The sequence below is a fragment of the Harpia harpyja genome, chromosome 5 (genome assembly GCF_026419915.1).
Source record: "Harpia harpyja isolate bHarHar1 chromosome 5, bHarHar1 primary haplotype, whole genome shotgun sequence".
NCBI lineage: Eukaryota > Metazoa > Chordata > Aves > Accipitriformes > Accipitridae > Harpia > Harpia harpyja.
The window spans coordinates 42,986,896-43,011,659 of NC_068944.1; the positions used below are offsets into that span (position 1 = coordinate 42,986,896).

Genomic DNA, 24,764 nt, shown 5'->3' on the forward strand with positions numbered 1-24,764 from the left:
AGCAAGAATATACTCTTTTGAAGTTTTTGGAAGTGAACCTGAAGTTTACATTTCAAGACTACTGCGCCAAAGAATGAGGTTTACAAGAAAGTGTTTGCCTTGGGGAACAACTATTACAATCCTCAGACTCCTGTAAGTCTTAAAGATCTCAAGAAGTACCTTAAATGTTCCCTTCATAATTTGTTCCTCCACCCCTTATGATTTTGACAGCCCCAGTACAACCAGGTATCACAAACAAACTGATTTAGAGTCAAAATACCAGACTAGAAACTTTAAAAATCTGTCCCTTTTGGCTTAAGGTACAACTTGAGAGCAAGGCACACAGAATCTGTGAAGGTCTTTCTAGAAACATCAGATGTGAAACATGATTTTGTGCAGAGAGTATTCAATGTATGCAATTCCCTCAGAATTTCTGAGTTCCAATTTTCCAGTTTCATGGTCAGATCAGATAGATTCACAGTTTCACCACTTGAGTTTTATTCCTTCAAATCAAGACATGGTATAGCTACTTCCACTGAAGCAGACTGGGCATATTACAGGGCATGCTGCCCCAGAGTACTCAAAAGTCAAGCACGTTCAAGTTTGTCAAGTCCACTTCAGGAGCTGTGAAGCAAGTACAGGAACTGTGACTGAAATTAGCTGAAACATATAATAAATTATACTGCAATAACTCTAAATAGCACTAAACGATTGAAGAATGGATAGTTACTTGTAGTCAAGATTTTGTACTAGAAACGTTTATTCTGTATAGTAAGCAACTGAACTATAGAAGATACAGAATGCAGATTTATTATTTTGTTGGGTATAAACTCAACTATAATAACAGTTTTTAATTAAAACTATTTTATTTATCAGCTTGATTGCTCATAATTACTCCTCTCAATCAATAAGCAGTCCAATACTTGGGTTAACTTGAAAGACTAATTTAGCAATTTCTTCTTAAGACTGAATTAAATCTCTAACTCATTCTCTCAAGTGAAATGGCTTGAATTATACCCGTTACAAAAGGGTACAGAGGAAACATTAACTGCATATTAAACTGGAAAATTAACTGGACAAAGCTTCACATTTAATACAATTATGAAAGACAGATAATGGAAAAAAATCTTAAATTAAGATTTTTCCAGTTGTGGCAAAGGGCATAATAAATCAATTTTAAGAAGTTGTAGCTTTAAATATTTTTTCATAAAAATATATATAGGAGAAATCAAACTATTTCCTAACAGAGGTGAAACAAAGCAAAACAGTTAAAGGAATGTTTCTCATAAACTTGATCCACTTATCTAACAAATTCCCTCTTCACAGAGTATTAATGCCTCCTAAAACAATCACAACAACACATTGTAAGAACCTCCACCCTCTAAAATCAGACAGATAAATTTTCAAAGGTCCAACGCACACTAATTCGCCAAGAAACATACACTTTAAAAGCACAGACAGGAGTTAACAGTGCTACTCAAATCAACTCTTCCTATGACCATACACGCTCCCTTCTAATTTTCAAGTGCTAAAGCTACATCTCAAAAAGGTTTTTTGTTCCTTGTAAGAGATTTCTAACCAACAGACAGTAAGACTCTGCAACATTTCCAATTAGTTCAGTTTTGTTTTAATGATACGGGGCAATTCTTAGAGCAGACATTGTGTAGCTAATAACTACAAAATAAAGAGGTTTATTGGTGTGGCCTCACAATCACAATCCCAATTTGAACTGTAAATTTGAATCAAGGTAATTAACTGAAAAGCCAGAGTATCTGAAAATGCATACTAAGTTTTTACTTCAATTTTGCAAGACTTCTTGAAGAACTTGGAAAAAGTAAAGTTGGTAGAACAGTATATATCACCAAGATTACAAAAACTGGAAAGAAATAATACATTGCAACAGTGATCCTCATTAAGTGAGGTTATTTCATCACAATAAATGTTTAAAAAAGTGTCAATGTTATTTAAAAAGTGTTCTATCTCCCTCCCACCCAAGTATTTGAAGACAGATAAACCTTTTTCCTAGTCAAAATGGCTTTTAAAAAAAGTTTGTCAAAACAACAGCAATAATCAAAAACCATTAATTGTATTTTCTTTAATCCACAACATCTCTAGTGCTGAAGGGCCATCCATGTAAAAAGCAGATTCTTTGGGGACATTAGTCAATTAACTTAATAAAACCCAGTTTTACGAGGATTTATCCTTCCTGCTACGAGGCGAGTCTGCTCCATTTGAGGTCACTGTTCCATTTATTCCATTTTCTAGAAAAAAGAAGAAAACATTTTTCAAACACAATGAGATGCTTTATATTTTATTACATTTTTGTAGGTCCTATACAAACAGTCTTTTATCTTCTTTTCTGATGTATCTTCTTTGTTAAACCTCATAATTATCATTCATAATGCAACAGTATAATGAAGTTTTTAGAAAGTGCAAAATTTAAAGTTTGCTATGATAAAGTCCAGTTTCCTGACATGGCCAGACACTGAAATGTGTGCATTATATACATCTACACTGAAAATCAGACCAGCTATCATATTTTAGAAGATATTCTCTTAAAAAGTAAATACTCAACCTGTAGATGAGACTGCCCTGTGAAATTTTGGAGATACACAGTACATACATAATTCCCTGGTACAGGTCTTTATTGTTTATCCCACCTATTTCATATTCTAATTCTTACTAAAATTACACTCCTTCACTTACCTTTACAAGCTTTTCATATATATAGGAAACCTTTATATACACATACATTTTTTAAGTATATACTTTAAGATACAGAGTTCATTTATGTTCTGATGAAGATATTTACATAGATAAAATGGACAGAAGTAAAATACTAGTTAGATTTGAGATGAGTATGTGTAGATGGAAAGAGTTCAAGCACAAGACCAGGCACCAATCTAAGAATACAAAGCAAGAACATGTTACCAGCTGCAACTCTCTACTTCTGTCCCACTTCTGGGCCAACTTAAAGGTCTCAAGAGTTTTAATCTGTACAGGTACCACAGTAACTATTTGATAGCAAAAGTTTGCCCTAGAACAATGACCCACAATCTATGGATTTATAATGCACACAACTTACAGTAAAATGGAGCACCATGATACCACTGTGAATTAGAAGTATCCCCTTTATTCAGTGTCACCACAACACAAGGAAGCAGAGATGCTGCCTGACAATAACCATATTTATAAAACAGATTGAAGAGCAGAGTGTATAGCCAGCTATAATGCTTGCTGCTTAACATCTCTGCTCTAACGTAAGTATCATTCTGACTTCAAGCAACCATTGTGGTTTTTTGTACAAATAACTGGTTAAATTAATGTTTTCCATCTGCAGATGTGCTGCAGATCACCACAGTGTGGCCAATCCACAAAAACAACTGTTGATCTCCCTCTCTCCGCCACTACACCCAAATATGCTCCCATTCATGCAAACAAGCAACTAAAAGAAAAGAAAAAATCAGAAACACACATGAGGATGAGACCAGACACGGGCCCAATTAGTCACACAAGAACAGTCAAAGTCTATCCAACATATTTAGTTGTAAATGACACCACCATTTTAAGCCTACATAAGGTGGTCTTTGGATACTTTTCAAAAAGTTTGTATTATTCTTAAATCAAGAAGCTTACAAACAATGAGCTAGATCCAAGCCAGCTAACTGCAATTGTATTTTCTTAAACAGTTAAGTCAAAACAAATATAAGTCAAACAAAGAACAAGAATCAGCATGTGCCTGGGCACCCCACCTACATCACCAGTAGGATTTTTCTACTGCCATTTCTTGCTTTTGGCATAATCTTAAAGTAACACATTTTATTGTACCCTCACTCCCCCAAATCCATCCAACCACAAAAAAAGAAATAAAAGAAAAAAAAAAGACTGTTTTCAACAGTTTAATTGCATGTATTACTCTTTCAAATACACTATCTTGCTGCATCCTGTGCAAGTGTTCTGAACAGATAACTACAGGAATCTTCAAAACAGAAGAATCTGAAATGACTCTAACCTTTCAGATTTTACAGTTCTTTTCTTTCCATTTAAAATAAGGTGTAAAATTCTCCAGTCTAAGACAGGCATAGCTCAATTATTTTGTGAATTAAACCACAATTCCAGTTAACTGACTTTTTCACCATTCGTTTACTACTTGCAAGTCTCCATTGAAGTTGGGTAAAAACCAGCAAATTCACCAAATTACATGAATGAAATAGTTTAAGTCAAAGTTAAGTTAAAAAGCTACTACATTTTTGACTCAGATTAAAATGCCATTTAAGTTTATGCTTTAAAAATATCTGTCATAGAAGATTTAAATTAATTCCACAAAAACCATAGTAAGACACAATGAACACGAAGCTCTGATTAAGTAGGACACCTACATAGGAAACTACCTTCACTCAATTTTAAAAAGTCCAACTGGATTTTCTGACAAAAACAAAAAAACAACACCACACAAAAGCCAAGTTGTGACAATTACAAATCATCAAAAGGGAGTACAGAAATACTCCTAACCCCATGATTTTAATAAAAAGAGAAACTTGGAAAAAAAAAACCAAACCCACTGAATTGATCTCTGACCACAAATCTCAGTTCTCGGTGCAAATGGTCTTCACACATGTTATGTTCAATATATCAAGAACTGGAGCAGGTTGGCAATACATGATTGGCAGCAAAGGATCATGCTGAAATAAGGTTTTGAAATGACTTAAGCAGTTTCAAAAAAGTGCAGAAGTTACTCAAGCTAGCAACTGAATACACAGAAGTTTAACTGGTGGTACAACAGAAATACCGAAGTGTGGGGATTTTTTTTTCTTTTTTTTTTTCTTTTTTTTTTTTAAATGGAGGACATGATTTTCCTTGGAGGAAAAAGCATTCAGTACATGCCCTTTCCATAAAAAGAGTGTGACACAATAAGTCAAACCTGGAGTCATTAGTTAATTTCCAAATGCTACACAGGTTTAGAGTAGTAAGTTGTTATTATCTCCCCTTAAAAGAAGTATCAAAATTCTATTTTTAGTAACAACAGTCCAACATAAGCCTATTTACTAGATGGATCATCAAACCGTCTCCTTGCCCTAAAACCTCAGAATTCAGTGGCAATGAAAAACAACCTTGAAATTCATTGCAAGGAGAATTTAGAAGTAATTGATTATAACAGATCTAAAAATGTGTCTGTTCCCTATTTATAAGGGAACAAAACACAAGCATGACACATCTTGCTCAAGTAATAAAATTAAACATAATAAAAATCTCATGTTGCATTAACTAAAGAAATGGTAATTCCTTCATTCAGTCAATCAGAAAAGAAAAAACAAACAACTAATATATAGTGATTTTTTAAAATTAACCCCCCTCCCCCAACAGCATTCACCAATACTGTCTTCTGTAACTGAGTCATCTCACTTGCAAGTTAAACAAAATATTTCTTTAGCAATTCTATTTAAAAAAAGGCTCTCCATTACCTGGAGTAGTTTTTCAGAAGTCAAGGTAACAGAAAAACTGAAAATACAAACCTCTTTCTTTTCTGGAGGTCTTTCCTTTAGCTGTTACAAACTTCTTTTTCACTGACTGAGGCTGAGAAGAAGAATGCTCTCTCCACCTCCGAAGCTGGAAATTAATGAACTTCCACATCATAAATGCTTGAGCCATGCAGATGGAAGCCAGCACACTGATTCTATAGACAAAACACAGGAAAAGGTTTATCAGTAAGTTTATCTCATTATTCAAATAGAAAAAGAAAGCAGAACATCACCTCAGAGAGTTCTTTGTATGTCATAAACTGCCTTTTTATTCAGGTTCCTCAAACACAACAGTGATTCCTTCTAGAGAACATGAATTTATAAAAGTTCAGTTTTGTTTGGTGTGGGGTTTTTTTTTGTGTGTGTGTGTGTGAGACTTCCCCCCCCCCACCGCCTCCTAGTAACATCCATTTTGTAAGCCATGCGAAAGTTAGCTCACACAGGGCAACTGGGCTTAGCACAGCTGAACAAAACTAGATATACAGTGAGAGTGAAGTCTTTGCCCCTCCATCAAGACTGGAAGTACTAGACTTCTTTCCTGCTTTCTCCTTTCTTGGTATTACTCTCAAGGTACCACATATTAACAGCTGAAAATGGTTTAAGAGAGTCTTGCAGTTCCGAGTATCAATTCTGCAGGGTAATGCTGATATTGTCCATGTTTTAAAAACTTTCTTTTCTGGATTTAATTCATAAAAAGGCCAGGTGGTTGGCTGAACATTCTGTATCACATAGCAGCAACAGGAGCCATAATAAAGGCAGAGAAAGAGGTAGGAATCTTCAACCAGGACTAAAGATGCTCTGGGCATAACGCTTTGACCTCTATAGATAACCTCACTGCAATTATATCTAGAATTCAATTCACTTACTCTATAACATTTTAAAGTAATCTCTGTAATTGGATATCCCTTTTAATTCTGTTTTTTTTCTGACAAAAACCCCCAAGTAACCAGTTACAGATTTCTCAGCTGTAGACTGTGAATTCCTCAATTAATTTCACTGTGCCTTACAAGTTTGTTATAGAAGTTATTCTTACTGATCCCATTGGTTGCATGAGAACACCTAACCATTCAGAATTATTAGCATTAACACCACACCACTTATACAGTGTATTTAACACAGGTTTACAGCTCATGCTTAAGAACCATTCCAAGTTTACTATACCTAACAGCCAGGATATTAAAGTTTCCAGTACTGAAATTCAGCTGCTGATCTTCTGCTCTTGCCAGTCCAAAGCCAAAAGTGAGGACTGAGAGAATCAAGGTGAGAAGCCTTCCCAAAACAAAAAGAACTGCCCACAGTGAAAATCTACAAAGAAAAATGCCACAAACACTAAGTAAATTTTCTGTTCACAACATAGTACTAACAATGCAAATGGTTAGTCTTCATCATGTGAATTAGTATGAAATTTAAGAACTTACCTAAACTCATTATTATGCACCTATCCTAAACTAGTCTTGTATTTCTAGGACTCAGAGAAGACAAAAAGCAAAAAAAAAGCCCTGCCTCACAATCTTTTTTTACAAACCAAAAGTATGTTCTGAAACCTAATTTCAGGTCAAAGGAAAATGCTTTCCATTACTATTAGAACATAAGCATGTTATTAGTTTCTATAGAACTGGCTATATTAGCAACTTATGCTGCTCCTTTCTCTACAAAATTTTTTAAAATATTAGTACATAGTGTAATATTTTATTTCATTTTACACTACTACTAACATTTACTTAAATAGGCGAGTAAGGTAAAAAAATAGTTGTTTTAGAGATATAAATACTAAAACTAGTCTGGAGAACTGTGGCTTCTAAGGAAACACTGTTTGAACTTCCTTGTAATTTTGGTTTCTGGTTAGTTAAATGCACAAGGCTTTGAGACAGAAATCACATGAATTTAAAAGATAAAGACTACTTACCCTTTCTGGTATCTTTCATCACTGAAGTAGAAAAGACGAGATATGTGGAAAAGAAATTCAACAAAGTAATGCAATACCAGAAGAACAAGTCCAAGATGGGTCAGACTATCAAAACAAATAAAACAAATATTCAGACATTTTGTTAGATGTTTAAGACAGAGAACGAAGCCAGCAAAAGTTTACCATTTACTTACTTCAGGAGATAGGCTCCAGCAATATGAAAAAGATAAAGTCCAATATAGACGATCTGGCGAAAGATATCTTCCTATTAGGAAGAAAAAAGTAATTATGCGTTACACACAATGGTATACGTTATTGCAAACTATTCCGTAGTCTTGGAAATTCTTCTTGGTTTATCAGCTACCTTAACACGGCACTGAATTACTCAGCCTAGATCATCTAATTCCTCACATAACTTAGTGCTTACTTACCACTAATATTCGGTATCTTACACATACACTGTTGTGAGAAAATGCATCAATCGTCAAAAAGATGCTTTTTAAAAGGGCCTGGGTTTATTTGATATGACTACTGTGAATTTGTAATAGCTATTAAAATACTTATTTGGTATGTATTACTGTATCATCAGCTAACTTCCTACAGTTCCATGGTGTTTGCTGCCCATCAGATTCTGTCAGATTGCTACAGAAATATAATAACAGTCTATGAACCAAAATGAAAAGGTTTCCAAGTGTTGACATCTATTTTAAAAATTCAAGATCATCCAAGATTCTGGCACACTGTTGCTGCCAAATACGGAGAATAATGTTACTAACCAGTCATGCTAAGCCACATGGTCACCCTTCCAAGTTAGGTTTTAGCCAGCCCCATTAAATTGAACACTTCATAGAGACAAAATAATAAAGAGGAAGAGACATGAATTGAAGTATAGACACACAGCACATGGAAAGCAGAAGGTGCCATCTGTGATCAGAAGAATCACTAAAGTATGCTAGATCACAATAAAAATCTGTCTTGAAGTGGTATGCAGAGTGCATTCAGTTATGCTTAAGAAACTCCTACTTTTCGGAAAGATTCCCTAAACTTCAAGCAAGGTGATTCAGCTTTTTTTAATTACATGTATACAAGATGAAAGGCCTAAAAAATTAATCTTGTAAGATCTATGCTATGTTATGCAATACTCAATCTCAAAGCCAACAAAAGCACAGAATCAAACACTTGTTGCAACAGCAAACATCACACACATACACAAAGAGCAAGAGAACAGATAAGAGAGAGACCTACTCCAAATGATCTGAAAGAAAACAAAAAATGAGTTCTTTCAGACAAATTAGAGAATAGTCAGTACAAATGCTCAGTTTCTCCAAGTACTATCAGGATGAGCCTTTTGCACTTTATCTTCAGAACTGAGGTAATGTTTAAAGTCCATACTACCTGCTTAGACAAAACTGTGAAGAGACTGAAGGTCTACTGGAATAATGCAGGTGGAGGTATACACTACTATATAGAAAGCTGAGTTAAGAACTTCTTTTCTTGTTTACGTCAGCAGTACAGACAACTAGACCTGAGTAAAAGAAGCCAGTTCCTTCTCAAGAGAAGGAATAAGGCAGAGAAGGCAAGATGGCAGAGGTTAAACTGTGGTGAAAGAAATATCAACTATGAACTTGCTATCGTTCTTAAAAAATGCAAAAGTCAGAGGCCAAAATTCCAAGCAGTGACTGACCCAGTGTAACACTGCTATTCAATATACAGCACTTCTGCCACTTGTGAGAGCTTTCTTGAAGTTATGTTAAAAAAACCTCCACACTTGGATATGAAGTGAAATTCAAGAGATATCACTAGCACAATATGGGAACATCAGCTGCAGTGTAGCTGCAAAACACCAGTGTTTATACTGTGTCTCATCAGCATGAAAACAAAGCATCTCAACTATTTTCCCAAGCCTCTTCTAGGCTCTTGAACAAAGACCTACAGTTACATAACACGTACGTTTCATTTTCTTGAATAAAGCAGAACTTTGGCAGCAGAGACCAGTCTACTCACAGAGCAACAACAGAATCATAGAATGGGTTGGGTTGGAAGGGACCTTTATAGATCATCTAGTCCAATCCCCCTGCCATGGGCAGGGACATCTTTCACTAGATCAGGTTGCTCAAAGCCCCATCCAACCTGGCCTTGAACACTTCCAATGATGGGGCATCCATGGCTTCCCTGGGCAACCTGTTCCAGTGCCTCACCACCCTCATCATGAAGAATTTCTTCCCATCTAATCTAAATCTACCCTATTTCAGATTAGAATCACTGCCCCTTGTCCTGTCACTACAGGCCCTGATAAAAAGTCTTTCTCCATCTTTCTTATAAGCTACCTTCAAATACTGAGAAGCAGCAACAAGGTCTTCTCAAAGCCTTCTTTTCTGCAGGCTGAAAAACCCCAACTCTTTCAGCCCGTCTTCATAGGAGGGGTGTTCCAGCCCTCTGATCACTTTTGTGGCCCTCCTCTGGACCCGCTCCAACAGATCCATACCTTTCTTGTGCTGGGGACCCCAGAGCTGGATTTAGTACTCCAGGTGGGGTCTCACCAGAGCAGAGTAGAGGGGCAAAATCACCTCCCTCAACCTGCTGGCCACGCTTCTCTTGATGTGGCCCAGGATACAGTTGGCTTTCTGGGCTGCGAGCCCACACTGCTGGCTCATGTCCCATTTTTCATCCTCCAGTACCCACAAGTACTTCTCTGCAGGGTTGCTCTCAACCCCTTCAGTCCCCAGCCTGTACTGATGTTGGGGATGCCCATGACCCAGGTGCAGGACCTTGCACCTGGCCTTGTAGAACTTCATGAGGTTCACACAGGTCCAGTCCTCAAGCCTGTCAGGATCCCTCTGGATTGCATCCCTTTCCTCAAGCAAATCAATTGCACCACTCAGCTTGGTGTCATCTGCAAACTTGCTGAGGGTGTACTCAATTCCACTGTGTATGTCATTGATGAAGCTATTAAATAGAATTGGTCCCAGTACAGACCCTTGAAGAACACCACTCGCTACTGGTTTCCACTTGGATGTTGGGCCACTGACTGTAACTCTTTGGAAGCAGCCATCCGGCCAGTTTCTTATCCATCAAATTCATCTCTCGAAGTTAGAGGTAAGAATGTTGTGGGGGACCATATCAAAAGCCTTAACAGAAGTTCAGGTAGATGACATTAGTAGCTCTTCCCTCATCCACTGATGCAGTCACTCCACTGTAAAAGGCCACTAAATTAGTCAAGCATGATTTGCCCTTGGTGAAGCCACGAAGAGTTTAAAACAGAAAAGTTTAAGAAGGAAACTGCATATGCAAGATGAGCCTGAGCAAAAACATGCAAAGAGACTACTTAAATTGGTCCAGGAAGCCAAAAAGTGTGCTACAAAAAATCTACAGTAAACTCAGTGTTTTGAGAACCCCAACAGAGGGTTAGGGGGAAAAGGATGCTGTTAAAAATTGAGCACTGAAAAAAATCTCAATACACAACTAACCAGAACTTTTGCTGAGGACAGTAGCATTTAAATCAAATCCCAGAGTTTAATATTCCTTGGATTTATGAAATTATTCACTGCTTACATTCTACACCTGTATCATGATTCATGAAGCAATTGTGATTTCAGTGAGACTATTCAGACTACTAATTACAAGCAACAACAAAAAAAAGAGTTTGAAAAGAAAATCTCACATTCATTTGTTCAAGGTAAAATTCTTTTAGTAGATGAGAAACACAGATATATAGTGATTTTACTGCAACCAGAAATACAGGATTTAACTGAAAAGGAAAAAAAAAAAAAAAAAAAATCTATCTTCTCACATGGACATTTGAGCACCCAACATTCCATCAGGAAAAGTGGGTAACACAAGTAAGAACAGGGTAGGAAATCTAGGGTAATACGTTACTCTGGAAGTCCAAAAGAAATTCACTATTCCATTGTTCAAGTTGCTTGCTTTAGAGTTCTTTCAATTTACATTTTGAACTTACTTTTTTAGTTTTCTGGAAGTACAATTCTGGAAAAGCATGAAACCAGTATGCCAACTGTAAGATGTAGAAAAACTTCATTTGAAACCTGTACAATACAACAAGAATTGAAGAATATTAGTTTTCATTAATGAACTTAAAACATTTCAGAAGCTTTCTAGTGAACACATTTAATCATTGTCTCTAAAGAAAGAAAAATATGGATCCTTCCTGCCAGCCAACTCAAAAGTAAGATTTTTTTAAAAACCAAAATCATTAAGATAAAGCTTGCAAAAACTTAATTCTTTAAATAACAGACTACAGAGAGAGAAGTATGTGTGCTACAAATTGATAGAGAATCAAGTTCCTCCATAAATATGAGCAAAAATACAGTAATGACCAATATAGTTTTACAGACTACTTATTCTACAGATTGTACATGACACACCCTAAGTTTAAAACACTCCCTCCTCTTCCCAACAATCCTCTAAGGAAGAGGCCTTACGGAATCAGAGTGTGCGGATAGTCCCTCCACAGAGAGGTTGGATCTGATATATAGTTCTCCTAAAAAAAAAAAAACAAACAAAAAACCCCAATAAACCCTCAGAGATGTTACTTCCCAGTCAGACATAATGAATGAAGATATATACATACACATATTTAAGTATATGCACATGTGTACATACAAACATGCACACATCTATACACACAGGTAAAAGCTGCAGATCAATGTATTTCCTTTAAAAAAACCAAACAAACCGCAAAACCAGAAGACAGCTGTATTGGCTTAGAAAAATAAAAAGCAACCAAACAAACCAAGTGCTTATTCAAGATAGAGTGTCCTTATGAGATGGAGGTTATTTCAGCATCACTACAGCCATAAGTCTTCCCTTGTAAACTGCTGACAAGCTTTGAGCTAAACTAAGAGAAGGGAAGTTTTTTCAGGAGTCATTATGTTAAGGAGAAAAAAACCCAACCAACCAACCAACCAAAAAAATCATACTCTTCCCCTTTTTTGAAACTAAGCTCATACACATACAGCCACTAGCAAAGAGCATGTCACCTGAAAGCACACACTTACCTGACCCTACAGCAATCTGTCCATACACCCATTCTCTAGGCTGCCAAAACGCTATGTATGGTGCTTTTAATACATTTATTTTATGCTAATGAGCCAACACAGAAAACTACAGAAAATGAAGTACCATAGAGTTAAAAAGTTTTAGCTTATTCAGTTGACAATAAATCACCTCAGACTGAGCAACAGTAACACTATTGGACTCTATACTCAGTTATGACTACAACCTACACAGAATCCATAAACTTGTCCCCATTTTAATATTAAAACCAGCTAAAACCAGAAAAATAAGCTGAAAACTTATTTAACATCATCATAAATAAGTTTTTGAAATCTCACAACATAAACAGAAGAGAAAACATACTTACAGAGACAAGAATACTTGTTCCCCAAACACAGGAGAAAAGGTAGAATGCACTAAGTTGCCCGGACTCATTGAACTTGCTATGCTTTGTTTTTGAAAAGTGCATTTTCCTGTTAATTTTCTGAAATAAAAGTCCATTGTTATTTATATGCTGTAGTACTTAACATCCACCTGTTAACTGCATTAGAACATCTAAAAGTTTCAATGCATGTTTTAACAGTTAAAAGTAAACTTTTGAACTTTTGCATTAAAGCTTTTAAGTTAACAGTCTTAAAGTCTAGTTAAAACCTGACAATTTTCTTGATGAAAGGAATTAATGTTTTATACTTACATCCAGTACGTATTCCTGAATTATAGCATGTATGATTATTGCTACAAGCATGTAAAAGAAAATTGTAGCCAAATCTTTGATGCCATAGTGATAGAGAGAGATAGTTTCTGCAGATTGTTCTTCTAAAAGACAAACAGAATTAACTGTTAGGCACCAATACAGTTAAACGGCTAATAAGTTTGTTTCTCAAAGTGAAACCTTTCAGACAGAAGTAGTTTGTAGTCCACTGAACAAATAGAATTCAAATTAAACTGCCATCATGAGCTAGGTCACTAGATTGTTTACAGTCATCTTCTCCATCACATCACAAAACTAAATTTGATTCTGGAGAGAGTACTATAAAAATGAAAACTTAAGTGCACTTAAGAAGCTTACCCAAATGCACTAAAAGGGGACAATAAAATTATGTTAAACTATCACCCTTCTTTGACTAGTAAAGACTGTCACTTGCAAAACCAGAGTAAGAATTAATGTGAACTTATCTACCAGTCAGATGGTGTTTTTTAGCACTAATGATGAATCCAGCAGAACAGAAACATAGTCCCTAACCTAATTAATTAAAACGTAGTTTTACTAAAAATTAAGTCCTTGAAATTTTCTTATTATCTATTCAAATTGACAAATTCACTTACCCTCAGCCTAGAAAGTACAGCATACTAATAATGTCTGAATACACTCTCTCATAACTAACCTCCTGCAAGATACATACCTGTGGCAGGAATGGTAACATTATACTGAAGTGTAACAAAAATGACAGCTGCTTTTGCTGTAATCTGAAAGACAAAAGACAGAAGTGCTATAAATTCTCACCGAAATAAACTATATTAAACTGAAAACATTTGCCCATAGTTTTAGCACGCCTCCCCAGCACGTTTGTCCCCTCCCATAAAACTGATCAACTCGCCTTATCACACCACTTCATTTGACTTTCCAAAGGCAGAACACATTGCGCGATCTCTATAGGTTCGTTTACAGAATACCCAATCTCCTGAATGAAATCTCCTTGAAAATGCTACTTACAAATAGCCTTTTCTACAACATTAAAATGAAAACACGTGCTGCAATTCTTTCTCCTGTTCATACTATATTATTACATTAAGAGAATGTAAAATACCATGTAATCCCTAGACCACGACGCATGCAGCAATGGCTGAGAATAAACTTCATTTAAAACTACTTTTTAATTTGACAAAACTTGAAGGTCAATATCATATTCATAAATCTGTGGGTGATTTGGAAAATGTGGACAGGAAAGGAGAAAAGGCATAAAGAATGGAGAACCATTTCAGGCCAGCTGCATACCATCTCAATACAATTAGCATTCTTTTGACCCTGGAGAACCTTTGGCAAGAAGTGCAAAACAAAAGAAATGAAATTTAGCAGTAGTGGTACTACCCCTTTATGATGGACAGTAAGAAACTGCAGAATGAATAAGGGTGGGGGGGAAGTTTGTTCTAAATGCTTATTTTTTGGGGGTGGTGGTGGTGATACTATAAAACCCCCAATAAATAAGCAAATAAAAGGAGCACAAGTTCTTATCTGTCAGTAAGCATACATTAATTTTCAACTTTAACCCATCTCTGTTGAATCCCAATGTGAATCAACATGTCTTAACAGAGAGGGAAAAATAACCATGCTTTGCAGTATTTATGATCTGATTGTTTCTCATTGCTGTAAAAAACTAGCACCCCTGTTGCATTTATAGGACCGACGGAAAAAAAAACCCAACAACCCCCCCCCCCCAAAACCAAACTCCTGTTTGAATCTTGGAAGGATATTTTGAGTATCTGAAGATAATGATTAGGTTACTACCAGCATTTATTATCACGCACGAGAAATAAGATTTATTTATTTTTAAAACTAGCGCCTTGTAAACAAGCCCTAGATTTTCTAGGGATCCCTGAATACACAGTGGACTGTTCACTCCATGTAACTCCAGAGAATCCAACTAGTTTGCCTGAATTAGTGAAGTTGCCTAGGGCTCCCTATTCATCAAGGGAGCCTTCAGAGGACAATTCAAAACTAATGAATTCTGAACTGCCTTTTGAAGGCTCTGTCAGCTACTCACAGTCCTAATTCAGTTGCACAAGTCAGGCAGTATAAACACCTTACCACACCAACATTAACCACAGCAGGTGATTTCCAAGACCAATCAAAGCATTTAAAAAAGTGCAACAATCTTCTCAGCCATACCACATCTGTACCAAAGGCGTACGGCCCTTCTACGCTGGGGTAGAAAACACCCTGGATTAAAAAAACTGGAAACAAAAGACTTCAGCACATCCAATCCCTCCAAATTTTCCAACCCTAACAGTAATACTGTAAATACAGTAAGCCAGAAGTAGACATAAAAGGTAATGGTTTAAGTCCATCTATTTAACCTCAATCCCCAGAAAACCCCCATATAAGGACTGTCTTGGTGATTTTTGATAGTAAACCCAAACATAACAGCTTTCTTGGTCTGCCCTGTTTTTCCTTTTCTTATATATATATATATTTTTTCCTCCTAACTCCACTGGCCTCTAGTGCTGAGCAGTGTCAACAGCTGGATAAAGTTATTCTGAAAGCCATCCATACAATAAAAAGGCCCACAACTCTGAACAAATGGCTAAAATACTGAAAGCCAGGAACATTTAGCCAACAAAAACGGAAGCATCTTACTTTGACGGGACACCACTAAGAACATTTTGGAAGTCACACAGGTAAATGACCTTTTCGGTTCTCTCAGAAGGTAACAGAGAAAAGCCAAAAAGGCACATTTTAGATCATCTGCCTCCAACGTGGGGGCCTAACGAGAGCGCCTGGCCTACAAGCACGGCCGAGCAGCAGGGCTTTGCCCTCGGCCAGGCCCGAGAGGCCGAAGGGAGAAGCTCCCTCCGGCCGCTGTCAAACCCGGCCCCATCTCCGACCGGGAGAGGAGGAGGCGGGGGCGGCGGCGGGGGTAACGTCGGCGCCAGCCGAGACACCCGGATCGACGCCCTGTGGGCTAACGGCTCCTCACACCGCCGTAGCGCCGGGAGGCGACGCGCGGCCTCGGGGTCAGGGGGGTGGGAAGGGGAACCCGCGGTGCGCCCCCGCCGCCCCGAGCGGGGGCTGCAAGTACACGTCACCGCTTGTTTCCCTTCCCCGCCGCGCCGCCTGACGGGAGCCGTAGTGCCGGCGGGGCCCAGCTGGGCCGCGCACACAAAGAGCGGGGGATCGTCTGTCGCGGCTGGGCCTCGCCTGCCCCTCCCCGCCTCCCCCGGCCGCCGCGCTCCGACTGCCACGTAACCCCGCCGCTAGCAGGAACTCCCCCCCGCCGCCGCCGCGGGAGGAGGCGCGCCGCCCCGCTCCCCGTCCCTTCACGGCGGCGCCGCGCTGTGCAGGAGCGGGGGGGGCTGCGGGGCACGGCCTCCCCTCCCGGGCGGCGAGTGGAGCCGGGAGCCGGGTCCTGGCGGCAGCCGCGGGCTGCGCCTCCCCGGGCCGAGACGGGGAGAGAGGGCGTTCCCCGAGGGGCCGGGCCCGGCGCCGCGAGGGTGAGCCGCGGAGCGGGCGGCCGCCTGGGCTCCTCCGGCCGTGTGGCAGGGCGGGGGGTCGGCCGGCTCCTCTCCCCGCGCACAGCGGGGGCGGGAGGGCCGGGGGCCGCGCGGCCCGGGGAGGGCGTGGGCTGGCGGGCAGGTGCGCCGGGAGGGACCCACGCTGGCCGAGGGGCAGCCGCAGCCACCCGCCGACCAGGCTCCCCCGGCGCATCGGGACCCCCCCGCGCCCTCCCCGCCCAGCAGCACCGAGAGCCCCCGGCGGGGGAAGGGGAGAAGCGGGGAGAAGCCCCCCCCCCCTCCCCGGGGCGGGGGCGCCGGTGCCGCCTCACCTCGAACATGAGCCCCAGCAGGAAGATCATGGCCATGCAGGACACGATGTCCGCATGGTTCTGCACGATGAACTCGTGGCTCAGCACCGGCGGGTTCTTGTTGCTCTTCTTGCGGATGGCCATGGCGGGCAGGGAGTTGGGCGACGCCGCCGCCGCCGCCTACCCCGCTGCCAGCACAGCTCCTCTCGCCGCGGCCAGGAAGAGGCGGAGGGGGAGGAGGCGACCGCGCAGCCGAGGAATGGCAGCCGCCGCTTCGCTTCACCCCGCCCCGGCCGCAGGGAGCAGCCCCGGCCGCCGCCAGCAGCGCCCCTGCCGGCCGGCGGGCCCCCACCCCACGCGCCCGCGGGGGCGGTGAGGGGCAGCGCCCGGCAGTTCAAACCGACCAACGGCGGCGGGCCTGGCGCCTCCCCGCCCCCGGGAGGCCGCCCCGGGTGGCGGTGGGGGCCGGGGCCTGTCAGCCGCGCCGAGCCGCGCCGCCTTGGGCAGCGCCGGCCGGCTACTCGCTGGCGGTAGCCCGGAGCCCTCTTTGGGCACCGGCTCAGCTTCCCTCTCCCGAAGCGCCGACAGAAGACGGCCGTGGGTCCCGCCGGGGTTGCGGAGGAGGTGGCCGCGCTCTGGGGCAAGCGGGGTCCGCGCCCTCCCGGGCAGCGGCCGGTCAGAGCGGGCTGGCCGCGCTGCGGTCCGTGCCCGTAGGGCCGGGCCAGGCTCCGCTCCCGCCCGGCACCCCCCGCCATCCAGGTGCAGCCTTGATCTCCTTCTGCCCCCCTCTAAGTTTTGTTGTCGCCAGACCTCGGCCGACGGGACGCTGGGCACCCGGCAGGACGGAGTGAGGAAGCCGCGCTCCCTGGGCTCGGTGCGGTTACGGCTGAGGCGCAGCCGCAAGGTACAGCTTGCCCTGTGCTGGCAGCAGGCCCCTGCCATCCCGTCTGCTTACATTATACTGTATAGCCAGAAATAACATACGTTATCCAAGTAACAGCGAACAAGGAGTCCAATGACAAGGAAGCAGAAGGGAGGAAAAGCTAACCGGCAAGTATAGAAGGAAGAGATGTTAAAAGGGAGGCTAGATGTGGATTAAAAAACCGACCCAATCACAGAAGGCTGTTACCAGGGTAAAACAGATGAAGGGGTCTGAGAAATCAACACTGATCCAGAAAACATCCAGGCCAAATCGAGCTGTCCTTCAAACCCCCCCAAATTCATGCTGTTTTTATTTATTAAAGCTTCTGGCTGACAGATACTCCCAGTGGATATATGGAGAAGAAAGATCAAGAAAATGAGTAATTTATGGCTGAAGTTTAGCATTGTCAGAACAGCTTTTGCTGCCAGCAGCTGATGAATACAGGGTAAGAGATTAAGATGCAACTATTTGGTATGGCTTTGCCTTGCCAGAATTGAGAGTGTGCACCAAATACATTGTATGAACTGTTTTTAATAGGTTGGTTTCTTCCTACTATATGTAGCAGTGACTGACTCAGGGAGCAGACCGATTAGTGTATGACCAGGTTTTTCAACTACAGAACACCTTCATCAGCTGTGAAATGCTCAGAAGTTTTGTGTGAATGTTGTTGTTTAACCCCAGCCAGCAACTAAGCACCACGCAGCCACTTGCTCACTTTTCTCCCTCCCAGTGGGATGGGGGAGATAATCGGAAGGAAAAAAGTAAAACTCGTCGGTTGAGATAAAGACAGTTTAATAGAAAGGAGGAAACTAGTAATGATAGTAATAATAATAAAATGACAATACTAATAAAAGGATTGCAATATACAAAACAAGTGATGCACAATGCAATTGCTCACCACTCACCAACCGATGCCCAGTTAGTTCCTGAGCAGCGATCCCCCCACCCAGGCTAACTCCCCCCAGTTTATATACCGGACATGACATCACATGGTATGGAATACCCCTTTGGCCGCTTTGGGTCAGCTGTCCTGGCTGTGTCCCCTCCCAACTCCTTGTGCCCCTCCAGCCTTCTTGCTGGCTGGGCATCAGAAGCTGAAAAATCCTTTGACTTGTTGTTCAGTTGTGTTTATACTAACTGAAAACATCAGCGTGTTGTGTTATCAACATTGTTCTCCTACTGAACCCAAAACATAGCAGTATACCAGCTACTGGAAAGAAAATTAACTCTATCCCAGTTGAAACCAGGACAATATCCAGCCCTTATTCTATACCATTTATGTTGTGCTCAGGTCACATACTTTCCCATACATCCTAATCAATCACCATCACCTTTTCCATCCTTTGAGATATATATATGTATATATGTGTATACACACACAGAGATATCATTCCCTTAGTCTATGGGCCATCTCTATAAAATGTTCGTTGAGTTCATTTAGTCCCTGAATTTGGGCTCCATCTATCATAGCAGTCTTTCTGGGCAGGAGGGATGGTGCGAAGTCCGCTCAGTTGGCAGAGCAGGAATGGGCTTCAGTGCGGTGTGGCGAGTGGGTGACATTGGGCACAGCAGGAGGATGGTGTGCACTGTTGGATTGTTGCATGCCAAAGTCAGTTCTGGTTCCATCGCTACCGTGCTTCGCTCAGTTTTATCAAAGTTAATTCTTGCTTGATCTAAGTGATTCTTACTGTAATACCATTGATAAAGCATATAACAATTGTATTAATGATAACATACAATGGCAGGGTTATATAGCAACTAACGTCATACAATTTAATTCATTGGCTATTTTCACCTAAAATCAAATCCCCTTGAGGCACATAGCGGACTTCACCATCTTTTTGCATCACCCACCATGTGCACCCAGGTCCTTGAGCAAAAGGAATCCCACAAATGGGTTTGCCTTTGCCTGAGGCAGGAGTAACCCAGACTGTCTTCCCTAACATATTTTTTTATGTGTGCTATAGGGACTTTATCCCCTTCTACAGTACGTAAAAGTTCTGACTGGGCAGGGCCACCCTGAGTGGCAGATCCTCTGGTGTTAACTAACCAGGTGGCTTTTGCTAAATGTGTATCCCAATGTTTGAAGGTGGCAGCACCCATCGCTCTCAGTGTAGTCTTTAACAGTCCATTGTATTGTTTGATTTTCCTGGAGGCTGGTGCATGATAGGGGATGTGATATACCCACTCAATGCCATGTTCTTTGGCTCAGGTGTCTCTGAGGTTGTTTCAGAAATGAGTCCCGTTGTCTGACTCAGTTCCTTCTGGGGTGCCATGTCGCCACAAGACTCGGTTTTCAAGGCCCAGGATAGTGTTCCGGGTGCTGGCATGGGGCACAGGATATGTTTCCAGCCACCTGGTGGTTGCTTCCACCATTGTAAGCACATGGTGCTTGCGTTGGTGAGTGAGTGGGAGTGTGATATAGTCAATCTGCCAGGCCTCCCCATATTTATATTTCAGCCATTGCCCTCCATACCACAGGGACTTTAACCGCTTGGCTTGCTTAATTGCAGCACATGTTTCACATTCATGGATAACTTGTGCAGTAGTATCCATGGTCAAGTCCACCCCTTGATCATGAGCCCATCTGTATGGTGCATCTCTTCCCTGATGACCTGAGGTGTCATGGGCCCACCTAGCCATATATAACTCACCCTTATGTTGCCAGGTGGATCCACCTCAGCCACTTCAATCTTGGTGGCCTGATCCACCTGCTGGTTGTTTTGATGTTCTTCAGTGGCCCGACTCTTGGGTGCGTGAGCATCTACGTGACGTACTTTTACAACCAGATTCTCTAGCCAGGACACAATATCTTGCCACAGTGCGGCAGCCCAAATGGGTTTACCACTGTGCTGCCAGTTGCTCTGCTTCCATTGCTGTAACCACCCCCACAGGGCATTTGCCACCATCCATGAGTCAGCATAGAGATAGAGCACTGGCCACTTTTCTCTTTCAGCAATGTCCAACGCTAGCTGGATGGCTTTCACCTCTGCAAACTGACTCGATTCACGTTCTTCAGCAGTTTCTGCGACTTGTCGTACAGGACTCCATACAGCAGCCTTCCACCTCCGATGTTTCCCCACAATGTGACAGGACCCATCAGTGAACAGGGCATATTGCCTCTCATTTTCTGACAGTTTATTATACAGTGGGGCCTCTTCGGCATGTGTCACCTCCTCCTCTGGCGACACTCCAAAATCTTTGCCTTCTGGCCAGTCCGTGATCACTTCCAAAATTCCTGGGCGACTGGGGTTTCCTATGCGAGCCCGTTGTGTGATCAGTGCGACCCACTGACTCCACATGGCATCAACTGCATGATGCGTAGAGGAGACCCTCCCTTTGAACATCCAGCCCAGCACTGGCAGTCGGGGTGCTAAGAGGAGCTGTGTTTCAGTACCAACCACTTCTGAGGCAGCTCAAACTCCTTCATATGCTGCCAATATCTCTTTTTCAGTTGGAGTATAGCGAGCCTCGGATCCTCGATATCCTCGACTCCAAAACCCCAGGGGTCGGCCTCGGGTCTCCCCAGGTGCTTTCTGCCAGAGGCTCCAGGTAGGGCCATTCTCTCCAGCTGCAGTATAGAGCACATTTTTAACATCTTGTCCTGTCCAGACTGGTCCAAGGGCTACTGCATGAACAATCTCCCATTTAATTTGTTCAAAGGCTTGTTGTTGCTCAGGGCCCCATTTAAAATCATTCTTCTTCTGGGTCACTTGATAGAGAGGGCTTACAATCAGACTGTAACTTGGATGCATTCTCCAAATCCCCACAACACATAAGAAGGACTGTGTTTCCCTTTTATTAGTTGGTGAGGACTTAGCTATTTTGTTGATCGCATTCATTGGGATCTGACGACATCCATCTTGCCATTTTATTCCTAAAAACTCGATCTCCTGTGCAGGTCCCTTGATCTTACTTTCTTTTATGGCAAAACTGGCTTTCAGAAGGATTTGGATTATTTTCTTCCCTTTCTCAAAAACTTCTTCTGCTGTGTTGCCCCATACGATGATGTCATCAATGTACTGCAGGTGTTCTGGAGCTTCACCCTGTTCCAGTGCAGTCTGGATCCGTCCATGGCAAATGGTGGGGCTGTGTTTCCACCCCTGGGGCAGTCAATTCCAGGTGTACTGGATGCCCCTCCAAGTAAAAGCAAATTGTGGACGGCACACTGCTGCCAGAGGGATTGAGAAAAACACATTAGCGATGTCAATTGTGGCATACCATTTGGCTGCCTTTGACTCTAGTTCGTATTGAAGTTCCCAGCATATCCGGCACAGCAGCACTCAGCAGCCGTGTGACTTCATTCTGGCCACAATAGTCAACTGTTAGTTTCCACTCTCCATTAGACTTTTGCATGGGCCATATGGACTATTAAAGGGTGAACGAGTATTGCTGATCACTCCTTGCCTCTCTAGTCAATGAATCAACTTGTGGATGGGAATCAGGGAGTCTTGGTTGGTATGATATTGCTGCCGGTGCACCTCTGTGGTAGGAATTGGCACTTGTTTTTCTTCAACCCTCAGCAACCCCACAGTCGAAAGGTTTTGAGAGAGACCAGTCAAAGCAGACAGCTGTTTAATTCCCTTTGTCTCCAAGGCAGCTATACCAAAAGCCCACCGATACCTCTTTGGGTCCTTAAAATACCCTCTCCTGAGGTAGTCTATGCCAAGGATGCACAGAGCCTCTGGGCCAGTCACAATGGGGTGTTTCTGCCATTCGTTCCCAGTTAGGCTTACTTCAGCCTCTAATACAGTTAACTGTTGGGATCCCCCTGTCACACCAGAAATACAGATGGGTTCTGCCCCTTTATAACTTGATGGCATTAGAGTATACTGTGCGCTGGTGTCTATTAGAGCGTTGTACTCCTGTGGGTCTAACGTGCCAGGCCATCGAATCCACACAGTCCAATAGACCCAGTTATCCCCTTTCCTCCACCGGGCTGGAGGCAGGGCCCCTCTAATTCTGGTCAGAGTGTCCATTACTCGCTTCTTGTAAAATTGACTTAGAAGTCCCTTCAAGAGGATCAGAAGTAAGATCAGCTTTTCTACTCTGTTTGGAAACTGGAGCGGCATTTTTCCTGGAAGAATCCCCTTCTGTGGTGGTTTCTCCTTGCAACTCACGTACCCGTGCATCTAGGACTGAGGCAGGTTTTCCATCCCATTTCCTCATGTCCTCTCTGTGGTCACATAGGTAAAACCACAGGGCACCTCGTGGTGTGTACCTTCTATATTCTCTCTCTTGGGCAGAAGAACGCTCACTCCTAGTAGCTGAGATACTGGTCTGTACAGGTGGGGAGTAGGACATACCCTTTTTGAATTGCTGGAAATCCTGAGACATTCTCCACAGCCAAAATGCAGGCTTCTAGGGAGGAAGAGAGATTTTCTTTGTATTGCTGGAGTTGGTGAGCCACTTCATCCACTGTCGGTACCTCTTCGTCTTTCCAGGTCAGTATTGTCAGTGGGTTGGCATAGGACGATGGTGCGCTCCATACAAACTTCGGCCACATGGGTCGTATGCATTGGACTTCATCTAGATCTTTGAGTAATTGTGTGTTGTCCAGGTCATAATAAATCGTCTCTAGCACGGCTAATTCCCTCAGATATTGGATACCTCTCTCCATGGTGGTCCACTTGCCTGATTGACATATAGCATCTTCCTTGAAGGGGTACCTTTCCTTCACGCTTGACAGGAGTCGCCTCCAGAGGCTGATGGCTTGTGTCCCTTTTCCAATTGGCCATGTCAATGCCACCTTCCCACCTTCCCTGGAAAGAAATCCCAGCTGCTTGCTTCCCTACCTTGCTTCTAATTCCAGGCTACCAGCCCCATTGTCCCAGCATGGGAGCAGCCAGGTGATAATGGGCTCACCTGGACAACGGCTGAAATCTTTTTGCATATCCTGCAGCTCACTCAGGGATAGACATCGGGTGATTACCTCTGGTTCTGCTTCTTCCTCCTGTTCTTGTGATGACCCTGGTTCATCTTCATCCTTCGCTAAGCGAACTAAATTTTTTGTATATTTCTTCTTCTGTATGGGGGCAACTGATACTGGTGCAGGTTGGTTCACTGGTTCAGCTGCAGTCCCTGTCACGGCGGTTGGAGTGGCCGCAGTACCTGTCACCTTGTTGTTAGATCCAGAGACCTTCTCTTCCCCTTGAGGGTACTGAGTGGTGTTGAACAGAGCTTGATAGGCATGGGCCAGGCCCAAGCGCATTGCAGTAATTTGTGTCTCCCTGGCATTGTCGGGGTGACAGCATACTTTTTCCAAATGTTCTGCTAGTTTTTCAGGATTCTGCACTTGTTCAAGGGTGAAGTACCAAAACACTGGAGGTGCCCACCGCCCTAGGCATTTGCCCATACTACCCCCCACACCCTGCCACTCTTAATTATCCAGCCTTGGGGCAGATCTCTGAGTGATCTTCTTAAATAGTTGTTTAACCCTAAACAAGACCTGAACAACATTCAGGAACATGCTAGTTCCTAGCACTAGGACCATGCTGGTTCAACATCCCAAGGGTATTCAAATTTTTCAAAATTCTCAAATGCCACTCTAATTAGAGTGGAGGAGAAGGGAAAGGGGAAGAAAGGTGTCTTGCCCATAGATTGGCTCCCCAAGGAGGAAAGGTAAATGGGGTAATTATTAATAGTTTCCCACAAATGGCTCCCAAAGTATAGAGGTGACGACAATGCTGAGTGCAAATACCGGATTAGTCCCATAACCGATAACTTCATCATACCATAAACCAGTATTACACAATACATCAAAGTGAAAACCTTAATCCACCTCCCACGGATAAGCAGCAGCACAGGCACTATATACAGCAAGTGAGGTAATACATAACAGAACTCTAAAAATGAGCGCCACAACTCTAAGCTCATAAATTGACATTGTGACCAGTGACTATTAA

General features: G+C 42.4%; 1 protein-coding gene across 2 annotated transcripts; it reads right to left on the reverse strand.

The window, feature by feature from the left end:
• Positions 1 to 1,590: 1,590 nt before the first annotated feature.
• Positions 1,591 to 17,234, reverse strand: TRAM1 (translocation associated membrane protein 1). Of its 2 annotated transcripts, none has more exons than XM_052787134.1 (11): positions 16,959 to 17,234; positions 13,821 to 13,884; positions 13,112 to 13,233; positions 12,785 to 12,901; positions 11,844 to 11,902; positions 11,363 to 11,447; positions 7,599 to 7,669; positions 7,405 to 7,509; positions 6,660 to 6,803; positions 5,493 to 5,653; positions 1,591 to 2,240 (listed from the first exon to the last, which is right to left on the reverse strand). In XM_052787134.1, the coding sequence occupies exons 1-11, from the start codon at positions 17,079 to 17,081 to the stop codon at positions 2,167 to 2,169; spliced, it is 1,125 nt and encodes a 374-aa protein (XP_052643094.1). In that variant the 5' UTR covers positions 17,082 to 17,234; the 3' UTR covers positions 1,591 to 2,166. The 2 variants fall into 2 exon arrangements, with proteins under 2 accessions (XP_052643094.1, XP_052643095.1); XM_052787135.1 differs by lacking the exon at positions 16,959 to 17,234 and adding an exon at positions 15,823 to 15,846.
• Positions 17,235 to 24,764: the final 7,530 nt, after the last annotated feature.

Coding starts and splice junctions, on each gene's coding strand:
- TRAM1 (XM_052787134.1), bottom strand. CDS start 17,081: ATGGCCATCCGCAAGAAGAGCAACAAGAACCCGCCGGTGCTGAGCCAC. Junction 13,234..13,820: donor TGTTACCATTCCTGCCACAG/GTATGTATCTTG, acceptor TTTGTCTTTTAG/AAGAACAATCTGCAGAAACT. Junction 11,448..11,843: donor TATCCGCACACTCTGATTCC/GTAAGGCCTCTT, acceptor TGTATTGTACAG/GTTTCAAATGAAGTTTTTCT.